Consider the following 26,959-nt stretch of genomic DNA (forward strand, 5'->3'; position numbering starts at 1 on the left):
CATGACTTGAGAGACGATGGGCTCAGTCCATATAAAGTCCACTAGCCCAAATGAACCCAAGCCTTTTTGGGGTCCAACGAGGCCCAAGCTGAGTTCACCAGAGCAAAGTCCACAAACGATGATGGAAGTTCCTGGATTTTCTTTTATCAAATTTAGTTACATTTTTATACTTGGAAAATCTTTCTAGTTTAATCATCCTGCTTCGGGTGTGGCTAAATCCGTGAATTTTGATTCTATGAATTAAATTTCTTTAGCCATTCTACGTAAAACTTGAAAAGGAAGATAAAAGAATGGCGGGAAGTGAGGAACCTGATTCCACGGAGTTGCAGAACAGCGATTGCTCTTTCCTATGGGATCCTCAAACTCGTCTCTACTTCCATGCCAGGTTTCAACCCCCCACCCCCTTCGTGTTTTTTTTGTTAACCCCAAATTTTTTATCATCGTTTTTGCTAGAAATTTGGTCCTTCTACTTGTTGTTTTTCTTGGTTTTTTCTCTATGAATTTGCTCTTCGTTTTCACATGTTACGGTGTTGTTTTATTTGAATTTGTTGCAGTAGTGGATTTTACCATGACCCAGATGCTGGATGGTACTATAGCAGTAGAGATGGTCTTTATTACAAATTTCAGAATGGAAATTATGTGCTTTTGGACTCTTATTACAAGGTAGCTCCCGACCCTTTTTTCTTAGCTCAATTTTTGATCAGCTGGATTGATGGATGCTATGTAGAGTATGGGATTTGGTTTTAGTTAATGATTTGCAAAATGCTTTGGCAGGAAGGAGCTGTGGCTGATAAAAATGGCGAGGAGTATTGCTCTTCATCTCAGGGCAATGGGATTGGTGCTCCCGCTAAAATAAGGAATGTTGGTGATGAATCTGGCAGTGCAGGTAAATTTGTCTTGTGAATATAATGCTGTGGAATGGTGTAGGAAAGTTAAATTATTGCAGGAATGTTAAATGTTTATCTTAGAGCAGGGCAATTTATGAATTTGGTTCGACTGTTAGTTGCTATAGATTCCTTTCAGATTACCTTTTACTTTTGTAGTAGCATTCTGTGTGTTGGATTCTAGTTCACTCCAGTGTTTTAAATCAATTAACTGGACTTTTAATCACCAGGTCAGACAGAGGGTGCCTGCAATCAAGTGCCTGAAAACCCACAGCCACCATCAGAATGGTATGTTACATCTGACGTTTTGTATCCTTGATTTTGATACTACCGGGTGGTTGTTAATAAAGTTGCTAAAACGAGTTTCTGCTGGATTCAGGTTAGAAGATACGCTAATTGACTTATACCTCTCTGGTTATAACGCTGTCAATTCTGCTGCTGATGCAACCATGTCTTTGGGAACAGACAACAGTGAGAACTCTAAGTTTCCTTCTGATGGTCTGTCACAAATTTGTTTGTTCAATTTTTATAAAAGTTTGCTCTGCTCAGAAGATGACTGTAAAAAGTTTGTTTTTTTCAGGAGATGATCTCATGGTGTTTTGTTGAGTGCAGGAACTGATGAAACCTACGAGATAGAAGAGGGCGAATGGATCCCAGAGGAAAATCATAATTTAGCTGATTCAAGTGAAGGGGTCCCATATGAAGGTCTTGCCACAGTGTTGCTATTATTAATCATTTGATTGATATCCAGTTTATTTGAAATAATCAACATCTGGTTCAGTTTTGCCTTCAAAATTGACCACTTAAGGGATCCTTAAGAATAAGCAGATCTTATGACTGTCTGAGCATGAGAACTATAGAAACCAGTGGAATTATTATTTATGTGGTTGCCCACCATTCGCAAGTCTAAATCAACACATTGGAAAATTTTCATACAGGTGATACATGGGATGAAGAGAACTGGAGGGCACAATATGGTCAAGTCACGCAATCTGGGGAAGAGCCTGTGCTTGAAGTCCCAGTTGTGGATTTATGGGACTGGGTGATGATGACAGGACCAAGAAAGGATGGAAAAGGTCAGGTGGCTAGACTGATAGGACGGCTGGTAAAGCGGTCTGCTAAGGTTCATCCATCCATGCCTTCAGGTGGCGGTCTATTAAAAACAGCGCCTATATGTGAAGTGCATCTTGATCTGGTACGAGTTAGAACAGGTTTGCATTTGCCTCTTTTATATAACATCTTTTGCAAAACAAGCTTTATGTAAAGGGTGATTCTTGGTTTTGATCAAGAGGAAGGAAAATATATGGTTTTCTAAATCATTTTCTCTTTGTTGTGCAATGATTCTAATTTGTAAAGTTATCCCCCTCCCCCATTAATGCTTACAGGGCAAGTGTACAAGTTGCGAAGTCCAAGTCCTAGGTACTTAGCTTCCTTGCCAACATACGATTCTTCTGACCCAACAAAAGATTGGGGCTTCCCTGATTTGTCAGTCAATAAGAAAGTTTGCCACCAGTTTAAATCTGGGCAAAAAGATAAATCAGAAGCAACGGGAGAGAAAGTCTTAAAAGATTTGCCTATATTGTCAGATCAGCCCTCTGCATCTATTAAGGTAGTGATTGCTTTGTAGAAGTTAATCTCCAAGTTCTTTTGCTGTAGTTATATATGTGAAGATATATCATTAATAGCCAGAAGCAGATAGAGAGTATAAATAGTTAGTAACAGTGAAAAGAATTAGCCACCCTGTTGAGGTAGAAGAGTAAGATGATTCAAGTAAACATTCAAGATTTTCTGGGACATTGAACATCTGTTAATTAGGCCCTTCTGTTTAAGTGTGCTTGTTGAAGATTCACTTTCAAAATTCCGCTTTATGTGGCCAAGAAAATTGCCTTATTGTAGTCGCACAGTCATACCCTACCTCCAAAATGGAGGATTCACTTTCATGTACTTATTCCCCAACTTAACTATGCATTTCTTTCTAAAAGGAAAATCCCATTCAAACTGGAAAAAGTTTTTGTTAGTGCCTTAGAACTTAAGTACATGATTTCGTGGGCAATACTCATTCCATTTGCAATCTGGCCTTTCCCTTGTCTCTTGCCACAAATTTCAGCAGAGAAGCCATGTATACCGGGATAGAGCTGCTGAGCGAAGAACCTTGCATGGTGGTTTTGGTCTGGGTCCGGGACAAAAAAATGTAGCAATTGGTCATGATAGTGATCCTACCTATGCAGAGGATGCCAAAGCTGAAGCCTTGAACATGTCATTTGGTGCTGGGAGTTATGCCAGACGAATTCTAGAAGGCATGGGCTGGAAGGAGGTGAGTTGGGTATGACTTGGGTGAAAGGATTATTATAAGAAAACAAAAAGGATTAAGACCTTGGAAAAATCGTTTCTTCAGTCATTCTACAAGTTGGTCGTGCATATAAAGCCATATAACCACCATTCTCCACTTTTTTTACTAATTTAAATTGTATGCAGGGAGAGGCACTTGGTAGCACCACAAAGGGCTTGACAGAGCCATTACAGCCAATCGGAAACATTGGTAGTGCTGGATTGGGATGGCCTCAAACAAGGCGCTGCTAAAAATTACTAGGTATCATCTGTCTGAGATTTGAATTATTTGTTCGGAAACTGCCTGCAGTCATAGATATACTAGCATCTTGTAATTCTGACTGAAAGCTACAGCATTTAGGTTTAAAAATTCCTGTCCTGTTTTGCACAAACAGAAACAAGACGTCAATTAATCCTAGAGAAGAAGAAAAAAAATGGCTTATGCCTCTGTAATGCAATCTCTTAAGAAGCTTTTCTTCTGTGACTAATGCCAGATTTTTTATACAGAGTACTTAAATACAAGGCAAACAGAGCTTTTGCACATTTCTTCTAATCTGTAGACAGGTTTGTAATTTACCATCTGAAAAGCAGGGGAAAAACTGACCTTTTTCAAAAGAAATGCCTAGAAAAACAGAGGCTGTATTCGAACATTTTGATGAGAAGATGTTTTTTTTATATATAATTAAGGGATGAGAGATTTGAACCTTATTCTTAAGATAAAAAAATTATACATTAACCAATGAATTAAATGCTCAGGTCCGAGAAGATGCTTAACAAACATGTATGACATGTTTTATGACAAGGTGCAAATACTGCAAATATCCAAATCTTTATATAATTAGATGCTTTTGCAAACCAATTGCAGATGGTTGACACCATGACCTTATATGCTTTCAATATGAGAAGATTTCATCCAGGATCAATACATACACATTTTGAGCTCATCTAACATCATATTTAGTTTTCCTCCCCAAGTGTGAGGGCCAAGCAAGGATAAATCAGAGGATACTTGTTAAGAGTCTAGGGATGTCGATTTCACCCGAATCAGTGAGAAACCTGATTCCCCACTTCAACAGGAACAGGTCTGGGTCAGGGACCTGTTGGCATCCCTATTTTAGACCATATATCCATTGAAATACAGGCAAGCATCAAATTTACCATGCAAAATGCAAAATTATTATCGCAGAGGCTAGAGATGATTAAAAAATATTGGGAAAGAAACAACATGATGCCCTCCAAAGAGAGGGTTAAGTTAACCCTCATCCTCTGATCCACTATGGACTTGCACTTGAATAGTGCAATCCCACAGAACTATACCGTTTCAAAACTTATAAACAAATAAAAAAAAAAGAAAAGACTTGTTTAATGTACAATGTACAAACAACAAAAATTGTAGTGAAAATAATGATATCCTACAAAATTTCTCAATCTACTTGTTCACGGTTCCCAGTTTCATCAGTTACCATCTCATCTTTTACCTTACTAGTATCAATGGCTATATCCGTCTTATTTTCCTCTTCCATCAGCGTCTTCTGTTGCAGCTCCAGCTTCAGCCTTTTAATCTCATTATCTTTCTCTTCTAGTTTCTCTTGCAAGATATATACCTGCATCATAATATGACCTTGTTAAAAATTTGTATTAAGCAATTGTAACCGCTACAGATTGATAACCCTGTCATTACACAAGCAGTAGTACAGCACTGTTCTAATTGAATATGATCCACCAACTAAAGATGAAACACTTGAGCCATCATTTGCTGAATATACTAGACCATGAAACATCAAATTTAGATGATGTTAGTCATTTAACTTTGCCTCCATTGCTGGTCCAGTCCTCACATACCAGAACTAGGAGCAAGTTATTTTTTATAGTGACACCTATATGCAACTGCACATCCGTGTCAGAATTTGAATAGATACAAGCATGGCTTCAAGAAATGGCAACTTGCATTTCCTCCAGCAACATAATATACTCACTCAGAAGAAACTTTAGAAGTCACCTAAGTAGAATAGATGCCATCTGCTTACTAACAATCCTCAAAATTCAAGACTTTCAATTTTGTAGATAAAGATATTGTTTTTGGCGAATCCAGGAAAGAGTGGTTGCTTAAGAGAGAATATTGCCTATTTATGCCTTATCGATACGGAAAGAATTTCCACAAAACCCTAGATGCAATGTACAGTCAAACATGGTATGCTAAAGTTTCATTTTTCCCTTCCATAAATTCTTTTCTTTCCTACTCCACAGCAGAGTTATTAAGATATCAAAATACAAAGGGCTATAGAGCGATCCTATTGTATGCATGTTTTAGCATCTTCAATGCAAATATTAATTATCATGAGCAGGCAGATAGGATGCACATGTAAGCAAATGAAACTAATTTGCGTTAAAGAATATAAATGTGCATGAAAATAGGGTAACCATTAAACTCAGCATGATGGTTAATTGGGACTCTAGTGATGTGGAAATGGTAGTTCCATTTCGACATAAGCATTGCAGAACAGATAATCCTAAAATTACAGATATTATTCAAAATACCCTCTTAGGATACTAAATCTCTAAAGTTAAATTTCCATCTGTTCATCATTTACTGTATGGTGAGTGATACTAATTCACTTTAATAAGAAAAGATTAATGGCGAGAAAAAGATGAAAACCGTTTCATTTGATCTTTCTGCATCATTTGTCAGCCCCTCCATTTGTTTGTACAGTGCTGCGATCAACAAAACAATCATGATCAACATGGTATGAACCAAAAATTTTCAACCATGGAATAACAATTTCAATTAAAAAATGACAAAGAACATATTCAAGTTCTCCCAAAAGTTAAACATCCATAATCTGATTCATTCAACCACAAATATATAACTTATTTAACACTGACCTTCAAATTGACTTCTAAGTTCTGCATTTTGAGTTTTCTGTAAAGCAAGTTTCATGCCTAATTCATGCATCTGCAGAGAACAAAAGAGTCCAACAAAAATCAGTAACATCAGCATAAATAACAGTCCAAAGTCTCAACATAATGGAATCATATTCAGCATTGAAAGACATTTCTAATCTATTTCAGAATTTTTTCATATCTGAAGCACAAAGATGCTTCTATAATGCTGCCGAAAACTTTCACAATCCATCCATAACCCACCCCCTAATTTTACATAGGGAACATGCAATTTTTACACACATAAATGGGCATGCACCCTGAAAATAATGCATATATAACTGCAATACCTTTCCTTCCTCTGCTTGAGTACCAATCTCCTCATTTTCCTCTTGCAAGGTTCTACACTTTGCCATCAGCATCTTTCCCATTTTGCTTTGTGGAGTAAAACTAACGGCAGCAATATTTTCCTGCAGCTCCTTAACCTTCTTGTCCTTTTCCTCAACCAAATTCTATCACCGTGACATTAGAAGAACTATAATAACTCATTATAAGCACAATGGATTACTTAAGGGCATATCTCCACATCCAAATTCTAGCATAATGACATTGAATGAATAGCTAATGTATAATAGCAGATTAAACTTATTGGCCTAAATGTTTTGACTCTTAAACTTGTTGCAACAATTACAGCCCAGAATTGAGGCAAAAGAGAAATTGAAAATGCATGAATTTTAAAAACACAAAACAAAAGCCAAACTTCTGTCAGGCCTAATCCACCATAACCCCTGCTTGGGCAGATTTTCCAAACCATCCTAAAACCCAAAAGGACTAATATTCATTACAAAATATTAAATATTAATATTATTATAGTCCTTTCATGACTTGTAATACAATTTCCACATCACAAATATGTCACTCTCTCTACGCTTCCTCTCTCTCCAAATTCATCCCACCTCATCAAGAGAATAGTATATATCCTTGCACAGCATGTAATTAATAACAAAACAAGTAACAAGGAGCTTCAAGCACAAACCTTCAAACGTGTAAATTCCTCATGAATTGCTGGATCTAGTAGCAACCTTCTGGCCTGTCAAATAAACCACAAAGAAAACTAAATAGGTCAGTGCACATATTTTTTAGTTCTAGGCCATATGATTAAGATGTTACTGTTAAATCATGTCTGACACCTTCCCAACTTAACAGACCAAAATGTTTAGAACAAGAGAAACAGATATTTTATGAAATCAGGCCCAAAAATAAAACAACAAAGCTCTGCATCACAGAAAATATTAGGAAGTAGCAACAAGAAGTCATCTAAAAACTAAGGGAGGGGTTGGATTGGAATCCTTAAGACATTTGACAGTCAAAAATCACACTCACTTCTTCCTGTAAATACTCTCTTGTTTCCATAGCTATAGTCCTTTCAAATTAGTTACATTTGAAAAGTATTAAGTAAAATATCCCCAATTTTGCAAACTACCTTTCACTATTGTTTTTTACACCTTCTCCGAGTCAAATCAAGGAATGCACGTGAAGCTGAGTACTGAACAAAAGTTCAACACATTTTCTTAAACAGTCCACAAAATCAAACTCAAACTTAAACTCCACTTATGGTGAGAGGCAGTATTTAACAACAAATCATAACAACCACCGTAAACAGATTCAAGGAGAGAATCAAACTAGTGCAAAGAAAGGCATTTATGACACTATCTATATAGTTAGCACTTATATTGCTTGTTTGAAAGATTCAACCTTCTTTGATATACATAGTAACCATAACATATGTCTTGAATCACCATGCTTTGATGGTACCATATACTTTTTTGGGGGGGTTAAGTTACAGTATTATCTATTGATTCAACTAGATATAATAACAAAATCAAATTGGGCACATGAACTATGAGCAAAAGCATATGCTCTACATTTCTTAAGAAACTTTTCACACATTTTTCTTCTTGATCATCTTCAACAAACAGAAGCAAAACAAGAGAAGCTAAGAAATTTATAATATCTACAGCAATAGATTTAACTTTTATATAAAAGAAACAGTTTATAATACCTGCATTGACGGTGGCTTGAGTTGCACTTTCAAGTCACGAACTGCTGACTGGAAATTAAAAGAGATTTTGGTCTTAGATAGCCATGTGTTTAGAAATCATGTTCATGTAATCAATGCACTAAGTAAGCCAGTGTGATACTTTATAAGAAAGAAATAACTCAATTAAGGATCAGGATGATTATATAAAAGTAAAAAAAAATGGTGAAGGTGCCCTCACAAGTTCATCCAGAATTGTCCACTGCAAAGTACACAATAGAAGGTCATCACCCGAAGCTACAGCAACATAAACTCCCACAAGGGTGATCTTAAAGGACTGTTTATAGATAAGCCAAGATGAAATGTCACTCCACTCAGGCTAAAGGAACAAAGTAAAAGTTCTCTCCAGGTTGGGAATCAACAGAACTACCAGCCATAGTGAAACATCAACACCGACAAAACTATATGATCTCTGCAGCTTCCTCAAGGAAGCAGTGCAGTGGACATTTGTGATAAAAGATTCACCAGTCAAGAAGTCCTGATGTTGGCCATTTCCACAACAAGCAATACTTGAATTAAAATGCAAATTAAGTTTTTACAACCATTATGATCACCCTTTCTGAGAAATCTCTTCCTTTGCAATTTGTCTCATTCTTGCAAATTCTACCAAATAGAACAGAAAATTGCATGCTAAACAATTTGAGATATAGATATGCCACTTAAAAGAGGGGAAAACACAAAAGAAGAAAAAATTGTTACCTTCAACTCAGCTATCTCCTGCTCACGTTTTGCAAATGTTACAATAAATGCAGCTTCTTTTTTCTTTGCTTTTTCTAGCTGAAAATAAGATCAAAACATGTAAGAAATTCTGCATGACAGATCAAAACAGTTAATAAAATATAGTGGAAAAATAAGCAACATCAACTCTTACCTGTTCTTTCAGTGCCTCCTCAGAAGATTTCAGAGTTTGAAGATAATTTAATACTAACTTGGGTTCTACAGGAAAAGGTACAAAACAAAGAAAGATAGAACACATAGAATGATCATTAACTTAAAAACACAAAAACAAAAACCTTTGAACAGGAAACACAGCGAACAGGTCGAAAAATATGATAGATAAATATGGAAGACACCCTGAGAAAAGACTAACCAGGAGTTGTTCCAGCTGGTATGAAGGGCTCATTCCGAAATGCAAAATGCCATTTCTGAATCTCTGATTTTGCAGCTTCTAGCTCCATCTAAAAAGGAAATATCATAATCAAATAATCAAGAAATTTCGAAATAAGAAAAGGAAAAGGAAAGAAAATAATCACAGTTTATGAATAACAATGTGTAAGCTTGAGTAGAAGGCATTAAATTCTTCAACCATGAAATTTGTGAACTAGGCCAATTCCCCTCGCCTTTATAATATCATTTGAAACTTGAGACCAAAAGAAAGAGCTCATATGGACATGATAGCTACTGTCCTAAAAACTCCTTTCCAAGTCTATTAACAAAACCTTTAAGCAAAAACAAAAGAACATAATAAAGCATCCAAAAACATTCCCAGTTGACAAGAACCATAAAATTTTTGCAGCCAAAGAGATAAGCCCTTGAAAAATCTACGGGTATACCATATTACATTGAAAACTTTGTTCTTATTTTGTGAAGCAGCTTTTTATGCTTAAACTCATTCCATCTATCGTATTACCAAGACAGTGATTGCACAACATATTGCATATTATAATATAAGGATTAAACAAGGAAACAACCGGATAATATCAAAAAATAGATTAATACATACTTGGCATGTTGCAAGGGCATCCTTACAATTCTGAAGACTGCAAAAGGTGGGGAAAAGGTCAAAAAACATCATCACAACAAAAGCTGATGATAAGTCTCCAAGAGAATTGAAAGCAAACAAGCAGGTACGTAAAGATAATAATCTTTTAGCCATATGTCATTCTATAGTTTATACCTCTCTCGAAGTGACAAAATCATCCCTGTTGCTACACCAGGGGCAGTTTCCTCTACTTTAGAATTGCCCTGCAATACAAAAAGACAAAACTCCTCAGACACAACCTTCAGAATGGCAGATTATCAAAAGACATGGAAAAGAAAAAAAAAACTTCGAATTTTGTTTATCCACAAAAGGCTTCTAGAGCTTAAGCACTAGATGATGTTAGTTTCTTTCAAATTCACATCCTTGAAGCATAGACATATTTGCTTCTAGCCAATTCAGCACCCATTAAAATTCAATAATGTTAAGAACAACCATGTTCTTAACCAACTTCAACATTAATTCAGAATCTCACAGCCAACAGAAACTCTCTAAGCTAACACTATGTAGTCACAAATAAATGAAGAGGAACTAAATGAGCACCAGTGTTCCATGTTTAGAATTTCCTTGAATTTCATTAGGTTAAAAAAAACCATAAAGTTGCAGAGATCAGTGAAAATGGTGAAATAAATTTTACCTTTTTTGATCCAAAAATATCGTCCTCATCGTCCTCAAGATCACCAAAGCTTCTTTTATTACCTAATTAAGTATGTCAACGAAAGCAATGATAAATTTGACAATTTAAACAAAAAAATTCAAAAAAAAATCAAATGATTGGTTACAGAGAAACTGAATCAACCTGAATGCCTAGTACTATGACTCCCGGGAAAATCACCGCCAAATTCGTCATCCTGTTCTCCAACTCACACCAATTTACCATTAAATTACAAAAAAAAAAATTGTAAACCCTAAAATGGAATACATCAGCGCCATAGTGTAATGAGAGAGAAGGAACTTACATCGTCGAGATGCGCGTGAGAAGCCATGGAAAGCGGGGATTTTGGGGGCAAAACAAAACCCTAGAAATTTGATTTTGAGTGAGAAAAAAAGGAGGGAGAGAGCTAAAAGGTTTTACCGTGAAAATGCAGCGACAAGTTAACCGATTTCGAAAATGGGGAGGAAGAAGCTACGATCTCCTGTGAGCGGTCGCACGATTTAGAGTATGAGGAAACAAATGAAAAACGGAAGATTAGCATCGTGGACATCTTATTGGGCTTCACTCTTCCATATGTACGGGAGCCGTTGACCCAAATTGCAGGTGGGTTCATGTTTTTGGGCCACAGTAAAGGCCCATTTTGATGTCTGTTATAGGCCCGTTTAGTATGTGATCCCTAAATCAAAATTAATGGTATCAATAGTAGGTAAATTTGTACGGTATTAATGTATATATTATTTATAATAGATAAATTATTTATTTTAATACTTAGATTATCTAAATATACAATTTCCTTTGTATTTATTAACTTAATTTTGTTTAATAAAATACATAAAATGATGTTTTTTAATTGTTGAATTCAAACGGGGACAGATTTTATCATTTTTAACTAAATATCATTTTTTTAATTAATGTGTTTTCCATTTTAGCTAGGTGAGTGTATATTTTAATCAAAGTTGGTAGATACTTTTGCATGTTTTAATTAATCAGTTATATCATATTTCTCTTTTTTTGATATATATCAATTATATTATACATATGTTATTTTGAGAACTTATACATACCATGACAATGACAAATGGGAAATAAAAATGAGGCAAAATATTTCATCTTACTACTCTTTTCATTTTTTTTTCTTTGTCCATATATTTTTTTTCAGATGTCTCAAAACTATTATTTTTTTTCATTTTTAAATACTTAATACGGTTATACATACAATGACAATAACAAATATGGGGAGAAAATATGAGACCCAATATTTCATCTTGCTAATATATAAATGATTTTTTTTGGCTTTTTTATTGCAAATAGTGAAAACCCAAAGTCTGAAAACAAACCAATATTTCATCATTTCCCATTTGGAAAAACTTTGACAAAATAATTTTGAAAAGCTTCAATTTTGAGCCATGTAAAACCCCAAAGTTTCAATTTGTTTTGCCCTTTTTTTTTTTTGGGGGGGGGGGGGGTTTTGTCCATGTCCAAATGTACACCTTCCATGGGTATAATATCCACTCACCTAGCTAAAATGGCAAACACATTATACTGTCTTTGAATTATTGTGCTTTGAGAGGATTTCTCCATTCTCTCTCCCCTTTTTCAACACCCCCTCAACTTTTCTTTAAACAATTCAAGTAATCACAAAGTTAAAAGCAACATTTTTCCTTTTTTTTTTCTTTTTTTTATGTTATTTTGAACATTAATGTCGGTAATGGGGAGGTATGTATCCATGATCTTAATCAAGTTTCCTAATCCATAAGCATTGTTCTTTAAACTAGCTTTAGGTTAATGCTCGTGGATTCTTTATCTTGGGTTTTGTTCCTTTTAATGAATAATTAACAATCGTTGAAAAAAAAAAAAAAAGTTACTTTTGGGTTAGATTTTGTGCACGAAGATAAAGACAAACAACCTTTTCTCGAAATCTTACTATTCAAAAAGGGCCCATAAGCAAAAAGAAAAGGTATTGATAAAACTATTGTTTGTTTATTATTTAACATGGATTACCATGGTAATAATTTGGAGCTAATTATCTATGCTATGTGGAATTATTAAAAAGGTAGTGGAAGACTATATAGCTCCGCCGTGTCCCACCCTCCGACCTCCTTCGCCGTGATTGGCTCGTGTGGTCGAACTCTACGGAAGCCACATGCCGTCCCCCGATTGGCAGACGGCACGTGGGGTGCGGGCTTATAGCACTCATGAAAACGATAATATAAAAGTCTCTTTTCTAAGTAAACACTTTTTGTTAATTTTTCAAGGATGGAAAAAGATAGGCCGGCCATGATTTTGATATATGGGAGGGAATTTTAGGGTTTGTCGGCAATGCTAGTTTTCTTTTCTTTTTTCTAGCTTTGTTGAATGCATCAATTCAGGTTGGAAAACTTTGTTCATCAAGGGAGACATGGTTGTCACACTAGGGGGCCCTAAAGCCTTCGAGCACAAAAAAAAAAAAAAACTTTCCTTTTTCCTTCTTGCTTTCCTAAAAAAAATTGCATCATAATTTACTAAATCCGTTCGGTTTATATTTTTACTTTTTATTTTCATTTTTTTTACAAAAAAAATTAAAATAAACAAAAAAATCAATAAAAAAAACCTTAATCTTTTCTGGATTTGTTGGATTATGAGTAACAAAACGACAATTAAATTGGTTAGGTAGCTGGGTAATGGCATTTGCTTAAGGTCATAAAACATGTCATTTTACATCAATTTGGTGGAGCTGTTGGCGATTTGATTGAGATAATTAGAGTTTGATAATTGTCCATGTGAGGGATTGATAAAGTCAACGAATATGGTTAAAGGTTTTGAATATCGATCAATACTTTGTTTTTTTTCATAAAATTTCCGATACCCAGAATTCTTATGCATGTACTCCTTCTGTCTCATTTTGTTTGTCTCTTATTATTATTTTTTTGATCGAATTTAATTTTAATCAAATAAAAACCAAACAAAAAGAGTATGTTTCTTCAATTTTGTCTCTTTGATAGTAGTTGGGTCATACTTGGCATGCCATGAGACCTTTGCCCCTTCACAGACAAAAAAACATATGAGAAATCAAAGAACGACCGGACATGAGGAACTCATTTCAGAGACTTTGAGCCACCCATTGTCTAATTGTGAAAGAGGCAGGACAGCCTTCCTAGAGACTACTGTCATCCTGTCCAGAATGTTTTGGCCTGGCATTGGTCTAGGATCAAACAGAGAGATGAGATGCTTATTTCTGTCATCAAGCTTCAACCTCTCACCTAACTTCAGACAATCAAATCAACAGAATCTAATTATCTAAACACTGTTTATTATAACCTAAATTAACCTTTCATTCTACCCCCTCCTTAAAAACATTGTTAAACTATTAATCGAGTATCCGACATTATCCAATGTGTTTAAATAGGATTACCTACTTTATAATCAGATTTGGATAGGTACTTAGTAATTTTAGGTATATGAATCTGGTTCTAAATAATAATTTTTTATATTTATTTTAATTTTATATTATTTTTTAGTATATGTATGACACATTATTCAGTTTAATTTATAAATTATCTAAATATAATATATATGTGAGTAATATGTAAACCAGTATTCGACATTATTCGATATGTTTAAATAGGTTAGGGTACTTTATAAATGGATTCGGATAGGTACCTAGTAACTTTAGGGAATTTGGTATCGAATCAGGTTGTAGATAATAAATTTTTTAATATTTATTTTAATTTTATGTTAATTTTTAGTATATGTATGACAAATTATATATTTTAATTTATAAATTATCTAAATATAAAATTTACTTTAAATTTATGTAATTTTGATTAATAAAATACATAAAAATAATTAAACTTTATTTTTATTGTTGAATTCGAGACAGGTCGGATCAAGTTTTGTAAGGGATACCTACAATATTTTTAAATATATAAATAGATTCAAATTTTAATAAAGTAATAGATTTTGTAATGGGAAGATATCTTACCGGTTACCATTTCTATATATGAACGAAGCCTGGCGTCATAGAATCCACAGTAGTTAAACAGGTTTCCTTGTCCCTTATAGTTTGGTTTCAATTTCTTTGTTTGCAGCACAAACAAAATACCCTTCTCTTCTCTCCCCACATAATCAAACCTTTGATCTTTTACTTTCTCAGGCACCTTTTCGTGCGAAGCAATGGCATGTGGGGTGTGTGAAAGTGAAAAAGAATGAAGAAGAGAGAAGAAATTGGGCAGTGGCATGTGAAGCTAACAAAGGGCAAAGGTGCTTCTGGAACCAGTGGCAATGTGATGAGAGGTGTGGGCAGGTTGGGGAACCTATGGGGCCCTTGTGCTTTGCCATTCCACAACCTCCATCGTTGAGCAGTCAACCTCATTGCTCCTCTTTTGCTCCATCAAATCCCCCAGCATACCCCATCATTTCTCAAAGTGAAAGGATATGGAGACCAAAAGGAGACGTGAGTGACACGGTCTCACACGGGAGAGAAAAAAAGAAAAGAACCAACCACTTTTGTTGAATCATGTTCTCCCTTTCTTTCTTTCTTTCTTTCCATTTTTCCTCATTTCAATTTTTCTCTTATGATTCTTCCTTAATTAATATCTTACGGATAATTTTGATGGAAAAACACAGTAAATCGATGGTATTTTAATAATTTTATTAAATAAAATTAATGATTAAATTCTACGATAATGTAAGTTAATTAGCCTCGTTAAAATATCGCTCGTGATTTGCTTAGTTGTTAGAATTATTAGGAATTGAATATTTTCTAGATGTGCACGTGTGAGTCAGTAACATGCAAACCAATCCATGGCTGGATCAGTCATCAGTAGGAATTTGAAGGCAAAGAAAACTTTAACCAATCCAATCAAAACAACTAGCTTTTTATTTTTCCATGGTAATGAACACAGGGATTTAGCTTTAATCTTTCAACGTTGAAATCATACATCAAACCCTCTTTTTCTCCTTAGTGGAAATCATGGGAGATTATTCCCTTTTGTTTTTCTTTGGATCAAAGGAAACTAATTGCTAGTTATTGCTTTTATTTTCCCTGTATATATAAATATATATATATATATATATTGTCTCAAACGTTTTCCCTTTCATTGATCCAAAAAAAAAAAGAAAAAGAAAATTTTTCCTTTTCATTAACCCTTTGTACTTGATTAATTGTAGTTTGTACTTCATGTTTGATGATCAGGAGGAAGAACATAAAAAGAGAAAGAAAATGAAATTAAGCACAAAGGATATAAAGGAAGTTCCTTCTATGGTTGTAACTTAGAAGGAAGAAATTTGTTTTCCCATCTTTAGGTGTAAGAAGGGTAATTTCCTTTCCATGGTTTCATTGGTTTCCATTCCTTTCTTTTTCTCTCTCTCATCAAATGCAGGATTTGGTCACCAGATTGGCACTCAGGTTGAATTCCCAAATATGTTAATATGTCTCACAAGATTTCCATGATCTAGTGACATAATAGGCAGATTGTGGTCTTATCATCAAATCCAAAGAATTAAAAGAAACAAACCCAAAAGAAAAAGAAAAGCCAAAAAGACACTGTTTGCAAGTCAAAATTTGCTACCGCACAGCTCTAGATTTGTTTACACCTCAGAAATCACAAGGTGACAGCAAAGTTTACCATGAATGATACATATAATTCCAATGTTTCCATTTGCTTTCTTTAACAGCAAAACGACCATGGGGGGAAACAACCAAAAAAAATCCAACTCCATGATCAACAATATTGGAAGCCACCCATTAAGGGCAGAGAGACAAATAATCATGAACACGAAAGACATAAGAGATAACGGTGGATTTTCAGAAATCACAGTACTTTAAAGATGTCTTCTGTTCTGGAAAAGATCAGCTAGTCAATGGACCACCCAGTCCTAGGTGGTCTCGAGCCTCAAGTTCAACAAACCAATCATTCCAATGGAAAAAATGACAGTAAAATTCAGCAGAAAGTAACAAACTTTGACAACCCAGCTTAGTTTAATTGGTTGAGACCACGAGATTAATGTGGTCCGTGGACTAGAAAGAAAATTCCGAAGCTTCTTTATGCGGTGTACAAACTATGTGTACTATATATTTCTTGCTTCGAGCCATACTCCTGCCTTGCTGCTTTGAGATTCTAAGCTTAAGCTGCTGCACCCTGATGAAGGAAACGCTAAGGTACTTGGCAGGCATTGCAGGCCCGAGTGGTTATGGCTCGAAATCAACAGCTGAACAAGTTGCAGACAATTGTTCTTGCTGGGTCGACCCTCACCATCTAACTGCTATAATCACTGGTAATTAGTCCACAAAATTTAAATTCATCTCTCATATGTGTGGAGGAACAAAAACTTTCTGATGGAAACATTTCATCTTTCTTATTCACTTTTTCTTCTCTGATTCTTGCATGCATGGAAAACAGGTTTTGTTTGTGTATAATACGGATACATACCAAGTCTACGTCTGCCTTTTTTCCTCTTTTCAGCAAGTTTTCCTATGAATACCGCTTCTCCTCAGGAGATTCTCACCTTTGGTAGGGTTATGTCTTGTCTGCCTGTTTAAACAGTCATCCCTCTTTGCTTTCTTATTGATTTGTCCGATCATCCGCTCTCTTTTGTTCCCTTTTTTTTTTCCCATTTTCTTTCGCGGATTCTGAAAGAATATTTTCATGAATTTGCCTGAGAATTCGATCCAGGCTGAAATTCCCATTGTATTCATAGCTGTAGTACGTGAGCACTGAGCATACTCTATGGAGTATGATTTTATGCTCATTTCAAGTCCTTCAGGAAAAAACTCTGAACCACATATTTTTGTCTTTGTTGTTTTCTGCTTGTGGTTCTTTTTGTTTATACAAAGATATGGTTTTGTCTCTTCTACCAAATAGTTTATTAGTAAAGATCTTTCATTGGTTCAGATTTTAACAGAAAGTTGTCCACCTTGGGTTTTAATTTAATCCAATCTTTATCATTTAATTTGGTTTAGTCTTTTCTATGCATCACAATACTCATATGTTGGTGGATGTGTTGAAGGGGCAACGTCGGGCATTGGAGCTGAGACAGCGAGAGTGCTGGCGAGGAGAGGAGTGAGAGTTGTGATACCAGCAAGAGATCTAAAGAAGGCAGTTGAGCTGAAGGAGGGGATCCTGAAAGAGAATCCGAATGCTGAGATTATATTGTCTGAGATTGATCTCAGCTCTTTGGCTTCTGTGAAGAGATTCTGTGCTGAGTTCCTGGCTCTAGGACAACCCCTCAACATCCTCATGTGAGTACAAAATATTCCATTCCTACTTTTTTTTTTTTTGTTTCTACTATGTTTTCTTTTTGCTTTTTTCCTGACATGAAAAGAGAAGCAGTGGGGGGAAGATAAAATGCTGAAAAATTTTTATGATCATTTTGCAGAAACAATGCTGGGATTTTCTCTCAGAATTTGGAGTTCTCTGAGGACAAGATTGAGATGACATTTGCAACAAATTACTTGGGTAATCTTGACTATGTGCACCTCAGTTTTCTTGATATTTTTTGTTTGTTTGTATCTGAATTGAAAAATAAAATTTCAGGCACCAAATTGATCTGATTTGGTCCATATGTCTAGTTTCATGGGCTCTCTCTCTCTCTCTGATAGTTTCTGTGATTATGAACATACAGTAATTCATAAGAGTAAGCACTTTCCATGCAATATCAGGTACATGCATGAAACAAGAGCCAATCCCAATTAGAATCTTGGGAAAATATGTAAATATTGTTAGAATCAAATTACATTGTTCAGCAAATTTTGGGAATTCAATGTTTATAGGAGTTAGATGTTTAAGGAAAAAGAGATTCATTCAATCATTCTTTTTTTTTTTTCTTTTGTTTTTGTCTTTTTGGCAGGACATTATTTATTGACAGAACTGTTGCTAGAAAAGATGATAGAAACAGCAGAGCAGACAGGCATCCAAGGAAGAATCATAAACCTGTCTTCTGTGATTCACAGCTGGGTGAAAAGAGACAGTTTCTGCTTCAGCCAAATGCTCAACCCCAAGAAGTAAAAATTTCACTACCACCATTTCTCCCAAACAAATGAAAATGTCTCAGAGATTTAATGGCAGACAATAAATGTTTATTCCATGCTATATCTATATATATATATATATATATAATGGAGGTTGCAATGACTTAGAACAATGCACTTACTATATAATATTTTATGTTCATGCAGGTATAATGGCACACGTGCTTATGCTCAATCCAAACTAGCAAACATTTTGCATGCCAAAGAAATTGCCAGGCAGCTAAAGGTGATGACACGTTCAATTCCATTATCTTGTAAAAGTTTTCCCTCATGATCATCAATATTTTACATAAAAAAAAGGGGTAAACCCTAAATATCTCTTGTAGTTTAAACTTTTCATGTATAGTATTTCATAGAAATTGAAATTATTCACGATATGTTAATTGAAAAAAGAATATCTATATAGTATGAATTAAAAAATAAGAAATCACGAAGTGTAATGTGAAAAAAATTGAAACTAACACCGACCTTTTATTCTTGCTTTAATTTGTAAATAGCCATTACAAAGTTTTTAACTGAAGAGTGATATGGAAAAAAATTTGCAGGCAAAAAATTCAAAAGTAACTATCAATGCAGTGCATCCAGGCATTGTAAAGACTGGGATTATCAGAGCACACAAGGGGTTTATTACAGGCAAGAATCTCCCTTTTCAGTAAACAAATTTTTCTCATGATGGCTTCTTGTTTTTGTTTTTTTTTACCAAAATCTAATTTAACAGCTGCCCAAATTACTCTATATGCAGATTCTCTTTTCTTTATTGCATCCAAGTTGCTCAAGTCTACCACTCAGGTTTGTCTTTGTCCATATCTTCCTGTCTGTTTCATCATCCAAAAGATTCATGACTGTCAGCATATGAGAAAGCAAAAGGGCTTTGATTTTGGGTTTTGCAAGCTTATTGGAGTTGGGAATGAAATGCAGGGAGCATCCACCAGCTGCTATGTAGCATTGAGCCCACAAGCAGAAGGGATAAGTGGGCAATACTTTGCAGACTGTAACGAGAGCAACTGCTCAGCCTTAGCCAGTGATGAATCCGTGGCTCAAAGGCTGTGCAGGCAGACCCGAGCTCTGATCCACAGGCGGTTGCAGCATCAAACACCAAGTTAATTAGATTATTATTATTATTATTTTCTTCTCCCGTGTTTAGCCAAAGTAATTTTGTCTCTGGAAAACATGGTAAAAACTTAGATTAGGAAGCTTTGTACATAATTAAGCATTCTGTACTTGTAAATGCAGAAGACAATGTTACAGGATTAGTTGGGTACTTAATAAAAGGGCGGGGGCTAATTTTGAATCAACCCCTAATTTGCCCAATATGAATTTTGGGCTGTATTATTTCAGCTTATATCTACTTAAATACTAGTATTAATAAAACGTGACCAAATTAAATTGCTTTCTGCTATGGGAAAAGAATGTTCTTGCTTTGGAAATTTTGTGTTTTGCTTTGGATATTTAACTAAAAAATTCAGTATGGTATCCAAGTAAGCATTGCCTTATTCGTTGGTTCCTTTATGATGTACCCTTCCATGATTCATACTATCACGTGATCAAAGGCGGACGAAGATAGGATGAATTGGTATCAGATGACACTATTGAAGTGTTAAAAATCTTTCCTAATTCTATTACTTATGTTAAAATTTTATATAATTAATAATATTAATAAACTCATTAATTTTTTTATAATTTTGTAAAAAGTGAGGTCAACGACTTCAAATGAAAATAATTTTAATTATGACATTACTCAAAAAAATTTCGATACACGATAAGTTTATTATTGCAATTATACATGAAATGAATTTCTAAAAAAAAAAGTAAAATTGATTAAATAAATTCACAAAAACTAGTAAGGAATACAAGAGAGCTCAAATATTTGCACCATCCCAATGACATCCTACGAAGTTAAAACCACAGCATCATAAAATTCTTAAAAGTGCAGGAAGACAGCAAATAACAAAATGGACAAACCCTGATATACACACCTTTCAATTTCCTCTACTGCAAAGAAAATTAGAACCCTAAAGTCTAACCCGATGATATTGCGAATCATACAGATGATTAGAGTGATAAAAATGGTGATACATTCATCCAAAAGATACAAAGGAAAATACTAACATTTACCAGTGCTAAAGCTTTTCAACCATGGGCTCAACTTGTCAGCCGATGTTGCTTCATTTAGATAATGAAGTATATAATCGATGCCTAGGATGCAGGTGATATCAGGTTAGTGGCACAACTTGGTTTGTTGAAGCACTTCAATCGGTCCCGTCTAAGTCCGATGAAATATATGCAAATTAGTCCCATAAGTTAAGATCAGTGAAGAATGGTAGCAAATTAAGCAACCTCCACTTCAACTTCATTTCTTAGCCTGCCATATATTCCAATATCTTGAATTAGAAAACATTCTTCGGTGTTAATCATGCAGTTTACATGTGGAAGAACTGACAACACAAATCATACAAGTTCCTCATGTGCACGAATGCCTTGCCCTAAGATCACAAAGGATATAACACAAGTACCTAAATCTACATAACTTATGACATTCTTGTAGGTAAGCTGGCAGATTGTTTGTAAGGCTAGGAAACCAGGCCAAGCTTGACAGCTCATACTCTGTACCTCAAACTCCATCCTATCCATACTACAATTTCCCTCAAATAATTGTCATGCCTTGAAAATTTTGGAACATCTAGGGTGTTATGGAAACAAACTTGCTCTTTTGGCAGCACTGCATTGGACTTTAACCTATTGCCAGTTTGGCTTGCATGTAGGAAAACAGGCTCCACAAAGTGGCTACCCATATCCTTTCTTTTTGGCTACTATCCCCCTGCCTCCAAACTTAATGTGTAAGAAACAAAAATCTAAACATCACATGGGTAGAATTCTTCAAAGAAAACAACACTAAAGCTCTTCTAGTCCTAATCTGGTGCGAAACAGATATGAAAATTGTGCTACTTTCTGTATAAAGTTGAACACAGGTAGGTAACATTCAACTTAGGTGATAATACCTTAAGCCGAGGGGACCGACGAACAACTGGTGATAAAATATCTGATTTGGCTACTTTCATGGGATGTCTATTAACTTCTCCATCGTGAATTTGATTTTTGTTTATCTTGGCTGGAGATTTACTTCCGTGGTTGACTTTCTTGAATTGCCTATTTACTTCTCGAAGTGGGATGTGATGTTCATTTTTCTTGGCAGAAGATTCACTTATATCAGTTGAAACTGATAAAGCTGGACCAGACATAGAGATTGTGGAAGAGTCTTGATGCAAACTTCTGTATTGGGGCTGCAATCCTAACAAGGCATAAACAATGGAAGAAACTTATTAAGAACAGATCTCAGATGGGAAAAATTGTGGTTTTTTCTGTTAAATTACTAGAAATAACAGAAAAGGCCTCAACAAAGAGGAACCATGTCCTCGAAATTGAAGGGTGTCAAATTTAAGTATCTAGCATGCATGGTAAAAAGAAACAATGAAATCATACCAAGTGCTACTGCTTCTTGAAACTTCTCTCTCATGATCCTAACAAACTTGAATAAGCCATTTGTTCTGTTCAACTCATTAATCAACTCTTTGATGCCATCCAATTGTGGGTCGCAATCCAACACTTAAGATCATGAGGAAGATATTAAAGAAATATGTTAGAATATACCAGTTTAGAGTATAGCTAATACATAAGGAGGACATTACTTACAGGAGTAGGTATCATTTGCATGACGAATGGTAAAAGAATATTCTTGCTTCGGATTTTTTATGTTAATATCATTGAATGTGAATTTTACACCTAGAAAACAAAAGAGCCAATAAGAAAATAATAACCGGGGCAACAAAAGGGATTCTAAATGTCATGCAATTAAACTATCTCACTTACCATGACCACCTTCAATCTGAAAACCTAGAACCTGGTTGTACCATGAAATAGCTTCTTGAATTTCTCCATTTTCTTCAATATCATGCTTTGCCTCCTCTTCAGTTGTTGCCAAAGCTGTGGATAACACCAAACAGAGAAAATGAAAGGGAACACAGCATAAGCAGTAAAGTAGGAGATCCCTTGCAATATGGAGTTTGTGAAACTAATTGACAAATTTAAAAAATAAAATAATTAAAAGGAAAACAGGAAATAACAACCCATATACTGTTTTGGAAATAGCAGAAAACAGGGAAAAAACATGTATTCCAGTAAATTAGAGTACGAGCAAGAAGTTTTCTTGTTACTCCTTTGCTTAAAGCAGCGTAATTGGACATTTAAAGAGCATGGTAATCCAACATAACAGCATAAGCAAACCTCCTGATACCATAACAATTCCTTGCCAATCATATACTTTTGAATCAATTGCTAAAATCAAAAGCTCAGGTATTACAGATTCAAACTACCCACTAGTTTGCATAAAAAATCATAGGCAAACAAAAAAAGACGGTACAACCATACAAGTACTAATTTCTGTAAAAAAAAAAAAAGAAGCAAGTCTATCAAGGAATTGAGACTTAAAAGTATGATTTGCATGGCAAAAAATTCACAGCAGCTTATATATTACTGACTTAATCACAATGTATAAGATACATCATTCATCAGATAAGAACTCTCCCCCAATAATATTATCAAGGCTCTAGTCCCACATAACCAGCTAAGGAACAACAGCAACAATGTGCATGAAAAAGGCTCTATAATTCAAAATTTTAGACAGTGAAGTGCAAAACTGTAGTACATAAACCATAAAAAACCATCCCAATTGTGCAAGGATAGATAATTACATAGAGATTGTTGAGATATGATTGCTGCATACTCATCCCTCCCAGCCCTTTGAACTTGGATAGTTCTTTTAAGTTCTTCTATTCTAGCTTTCAAAGCAGATATTGAGTCCCTCGTTGCCATCTGCTTTGCCTCTCTACGGGTCTTCACTATAACAGCAACATATTTAAAAAAAAAGTTCATTTATAAACCATTTAAAAACTTCCATAACTACTGCTTTCCAATTCATAACAAATTGATATAAATTCAAACCCAAAAAACAAAAAAAGTTGAAATTAACGGAGCAATACCTGCTAAAACTTTGACAAGCTCATCCTCGGATTCTCTCAAATTAGCTTTCATTTTCGCGAGTTCAACTGTAACATAACGAAGAAAAACCCCCGAATTCACTACATAAACCCTAGTTTTTTCCAAAACCCTAATTACACTCAAATCATATATATTACAAGAAAGAGAGAGCCTAAAATTGAAAGAAGTTTGGTTACGGACCATGATTTTGGGCAGTATCCTGCGCCAGGGCCTTGATGGAATGAAGAGAAGTAGGGAACGACGCCGTAAAGGAATCTATCTTCTGTTGTTGGATCGGAACCTCCCTCTCGCAGATCGTTCTCAGGAACTCCATTTTCGTCCTTGGAGACTGCTCTGTTTCGCTCTCCATTTGCGAGAGAGTGTGAGAGAGAAAGAGAGAGAGACAGAGAGACAGAGCGCTTTGATTTGAATGAAAAACAGAAATTGGTTTTAGCCCGCCATTTTCTTTTTCGCTTTAATCACACTTTCGTTGCTGCTGTGGAGTGGAGCGGTGACACCTCTGTGAGATGTGCTCTCGTGATCGCCAGTATCACCAAAATTTTGTGCCACGCCTTTCCCACATGGACAAGTGGTTCTGAAAATTGTTGTGATTTCGCCACGTAGGTAATTTCTTGCGTGGCAAACTCTGAGCCAGCTTTTTTTCAACTACAGAATAAATTGGGTGGATAGAGCTAGGAAGGAACCCCTTTAAGTCCACGGACCTGGCCCGCGTCGGGTTTGAGTTTAAGTTCAGCCCAAGTCAATTATATTATTTTATTAATAAATAATATATTTTTGTTTTTATTTCAAAAATAAAAATAATGTTTTATTATTTTAATAATAAAATAATATTTAAATGCACGAGGCTAGCTGAGTTCGAGTTTGATTTGAAAAAAAAAAACTTGACAAGTTTGACCCATAAACATCTTTAATTATTTAATTTTATTTTCTTTATAAAATTTTGCTTAAATTGAATGATTTCCCATGCTAATCAATAGTTATAAAATTACACAGGTACCAATGAAAGCTATTTTGTTCACTTATAAGTGTTATCTGTCTTTGTTTTTTCTTTAATAATATCTAAAAACGTGTCTGAATTATTAAAAAAAAATTTAAAAGTTTTTTTCTTTTTATTATTTTTAATTAAACTCTTATATTTTTATTTTAAATCAAATAAATTAATAGTTGATTACCTTTTTTTATAATTTTATATCACATAATATATACATGATATACTGACGGATCATAATAAATGATATTCTGATATGATAACATTGTTATTTAACATGCTTCACCATCAATGTTACATAACATAAAAAATGACAAGTGATGTTTTAATTAATGCTAATTAATCAATCATTAATAATAAATATCTATTTAATTTAAAATAAAAATATAAAAATTTAATTGAACGTAATAAAATAATAAATACTCATTTAATTTCTCTTGAGTAGTTTATGGGGTTTTTTAAAGTATTATGTATTTTTTTTTATCTCTTTTTGTTTTGTTTTAATGAAAACTATAACAAAAATTAAAAAAGGAATTAATTTTCTTTATTATGTAAATATGCGATAAAATGATTGACGTTAAATATGTAGCAAGGTATTTGTTAGTTTTAATGGTTGAGTGGTCAAAACAATAATACTTATAAATATTGGTAACTAAAACATTAGTTTTCATATTTGAGTAATTAAAACATAAGTGTCTCAAAAGGTTAAATGATAAGAAAATATAATATAATCAAATTTTAATGGCATAATGTTCAAAAAAAATCTCTAAATTATTCAATAAAATTTAAATATGTCCTTATTCTTTTATTGTAGTTAATCAAACTCATATATTTTTATTTTGAGTCAAATAATTATTTATGACTAATAATTGACTAATTTTCATTAATCAAAATATCACTTATCATTTTATACCTATATGTGACTTAACAATTTTGAATATTACACAAGAATACATAGAGTTAAATAAGTTTAGGTTTAGTCTTATTTGTGTTTAGTGTTTAATCATATTGACACGATTAAAACATGAAAATTTGATGTTTTAACTTTGTCAAACACGGTTAACACCTTTAATCATGTTAATCGTGTTATCGTGTTTAAACATATATAAATAATACGTTTAATGTTAATGATGGATTTAATTAATATGATAATGAATTTTATTTATATTATTTATGTTAAATTTTATTATGTTTGATGTTATTATTATTTTGTTATAATTTGTTTATAATTATTGATTTTAAAATTAATAATAAAATTATATTTAATTATAAATATTTTAAGTTAATCGTATTAAACTTGTTAGAAAAAATTATGTTAATCGTTTAATCGTGTTTATTAATTGTGTTGTGTCATATGAAAAATCTTAATATATTTAATAAACTTGTCAATCGTGTTATATTATATTGTTATTAAACATATTTATGTACGTATTTCAAATGTTGATACAAATAATTATTCATGTTATATTCAAGTTTAACATTATCGTGTTTCGTGTTAACACGATTAAAATACGAAAACACGAATTGTTAAATCTACCCATATGACACTGACATGGTGTTGATGTAGAAAGTAAAAACTGTCATATGATAATGTCGTCATGCCATGTTATTATGTCACATCATCATCAATTATGATATGTCAATATGTCACATTATTATCAAGTATGACATGTCAACATGCCACAATAACGCCACATAGTATAGAAAGATAAATGATATTTTGACTAAGTAAATAATGACAAAGACTTATTTGATTCAAAATAAAAATATAAAAGATTATTTAGCTTAAAATAAAAATATACGAATTTAATTGAACATAATAAAATAAATAAATATTTATTTAAAATATTTTTAAATAATTTAATAATTTTTTTATACATTATGCAAATTTTAATAATTCATGTAGTGAATATATATTTAATGTGTGTTTGGTCTATTTTTTTTTAATTTATCTATCTCTTAAAAGTAGAAGTCGAGTTAAATAGAGATTTTAAAAAGCTATTAAAAAAAGTAATTTTTTTTAAAAAACAAAATTTGAAAAAAAAAAAGCTTCAGTAAAAGCTCTAAAGAAGAGCTTTCTTTTCTTTTTTTTTTTTTTAAAAAAAAACACACATTCTTTCGGGAAAATTTTTCTTTTTGTTTCAAAAATGTCATTATCTATTAAAAAGAATCATAACATTATTTTTTTATTTTTATATGATTTATTATTAATTATAAACTTTATGTTATATACAAATATTTCTTATATTTCTAAAATTTTGTTTTAAATAAATAAAAAAAATAAAGTTAACTTTTTTCAATTTT

General features: G+C 33.6%; 4 protein-coding genes across 9 annotated transcripts; 2 read left to right on the forward strand and 2 right to left on the reverse strand.

The window, feature by feature from the left end:
• Positions 164-3,752, forward strand: LOC18604017 (RNA-binding protein 5-A). 6 transcript variants are annotated; one of them, XM_007036304.2, is made up of 11 exons: positions 164-385; positions 555-663; positions 775-886; positions 1,115-1,172; positions 1,264-1,382; positions 1,497-1,589; positions 1,823-2,095; positions 2,270-2,493; positions 2,983-3,198; positions 3,360-3,474; positions 3,720-3,752. In XM_007036304.2, exons 1-10 carry the CDS (start codon positions 291-293, stop codon positions 3,462-3,464), a joined length of 1,404 nt encoding a protein of 467 aa, XP_007036366.2. In that variant the 5' UTR covers positions 164-290; the 3' UTR covers positions 3,465-3,474; positions 3,720-3,752. The 6 variants fall into 6 exon arrangements, with proteins under 6 accessions (XP_007036366.2, XP_007036365.2, XP_017973568.1 ...); XM_007036303.2 differs by having other exon boundaries at positions 3,360-3,752; XM_018118079.1 differs by having other exon boundaries at positions 2,992-3,198; positions 3,360-3,752.
• On the reverse strand, positions 4,439-11,129 carry LOC18604018 (FKBP12-interacting protein of 37 kDa). Its single transcript, XM_007036308.2, has 14 exons — positions 10,909-11,129; positions 10,749-10,800; positions 10,587-10,648; positions 10,088-10,155; positions 9,914-9,950; positions 9,281-9,368; positions 9,062-9,126; positions 8,890-8,967; positions 8,155-8,202; positions 7,129-7,182; positions 6,443-6,604; positions 6,096-6,165; positions 5,869-5,924; positions 4,439-4,816 (listed from the first exon to the last, which is right to left on the reverse strand). Exons 1-14 carry the CDS (start codon positions 10,933-10,935, stop codon positions 4,637-4,639), a joined length of 1,047 nt encoding a protein of 348 aa, XP_007036370.1. The 5' UTR covers positions 10,936-11,129; the 3' UTR covers positions 4,439-4,636.
• On the forward strand, positions 16,461-19,954 carry LOC18604019 (short-chain dehydrogenase TIC 32, chloroplastic). Its single transcript, XM_007036309.2, has 8 exons — positions 16,461-16,859; positions 17,592-17,823; positions 17,961-18,040; positions 18,432-18,585; positions 18,760-18,838; positions 19,158-19,245; positions 19,355-19,401; positions 19,531-19,954. The coding sequence occupies exons 1-8, from the start codon at positions 16,646-16,648 to the stop codon at positions 19,714-19,716; spliced, it is 1,080 nt and encodes a 359-aa protein (XP_007036371.2). The 5' UTR covers positions 16,461-16,645; the 3' UTR covers positions 19,717-19,954.
• On the reverse strand, positions 20,427-24,167 carry LOC18604020 (probable kinetochore protein SPC25). Its single transcript, XM_007036310.2, has 8 exons — positions 23,848-24,167; positions 23,649-23,714; positions 23,361-23,507; positions 22,480-22,593; positions 22,303-22,392; positions 22,093-22,215; positions 21,612-21,901; positions 20,427-20,974 (listed from the first exon to the last, which is right to left on the reverse strand). The coding sequence occupies exons 1-8, from the start codon at positions 24,014-24,016 to the stop codon at positions 20,963-20,965; spliced, it is 1,011 nt and encodes a 336-aa protein (XP_007036372.2). The 5' UTR covers positions 24,017-24,167; the 3' UTR covers positions 20,427-20,962.

This window comes from Theobroma cacao, chromosome 3 (assembly GCF_000208745.1).
Source record: "Theobroma cacao cultivar B97-61/B2 chromosome 3, Criollo_cocoa_genome_V2, whole genome shotgun sequence".
Classification (NCBI taxonomy): Eukaryota; Viridiplantae; Streptophyta; class Magnoliopsida; order Malvales; family Malvaceae; genus Theobroma; species Theobroma cacao.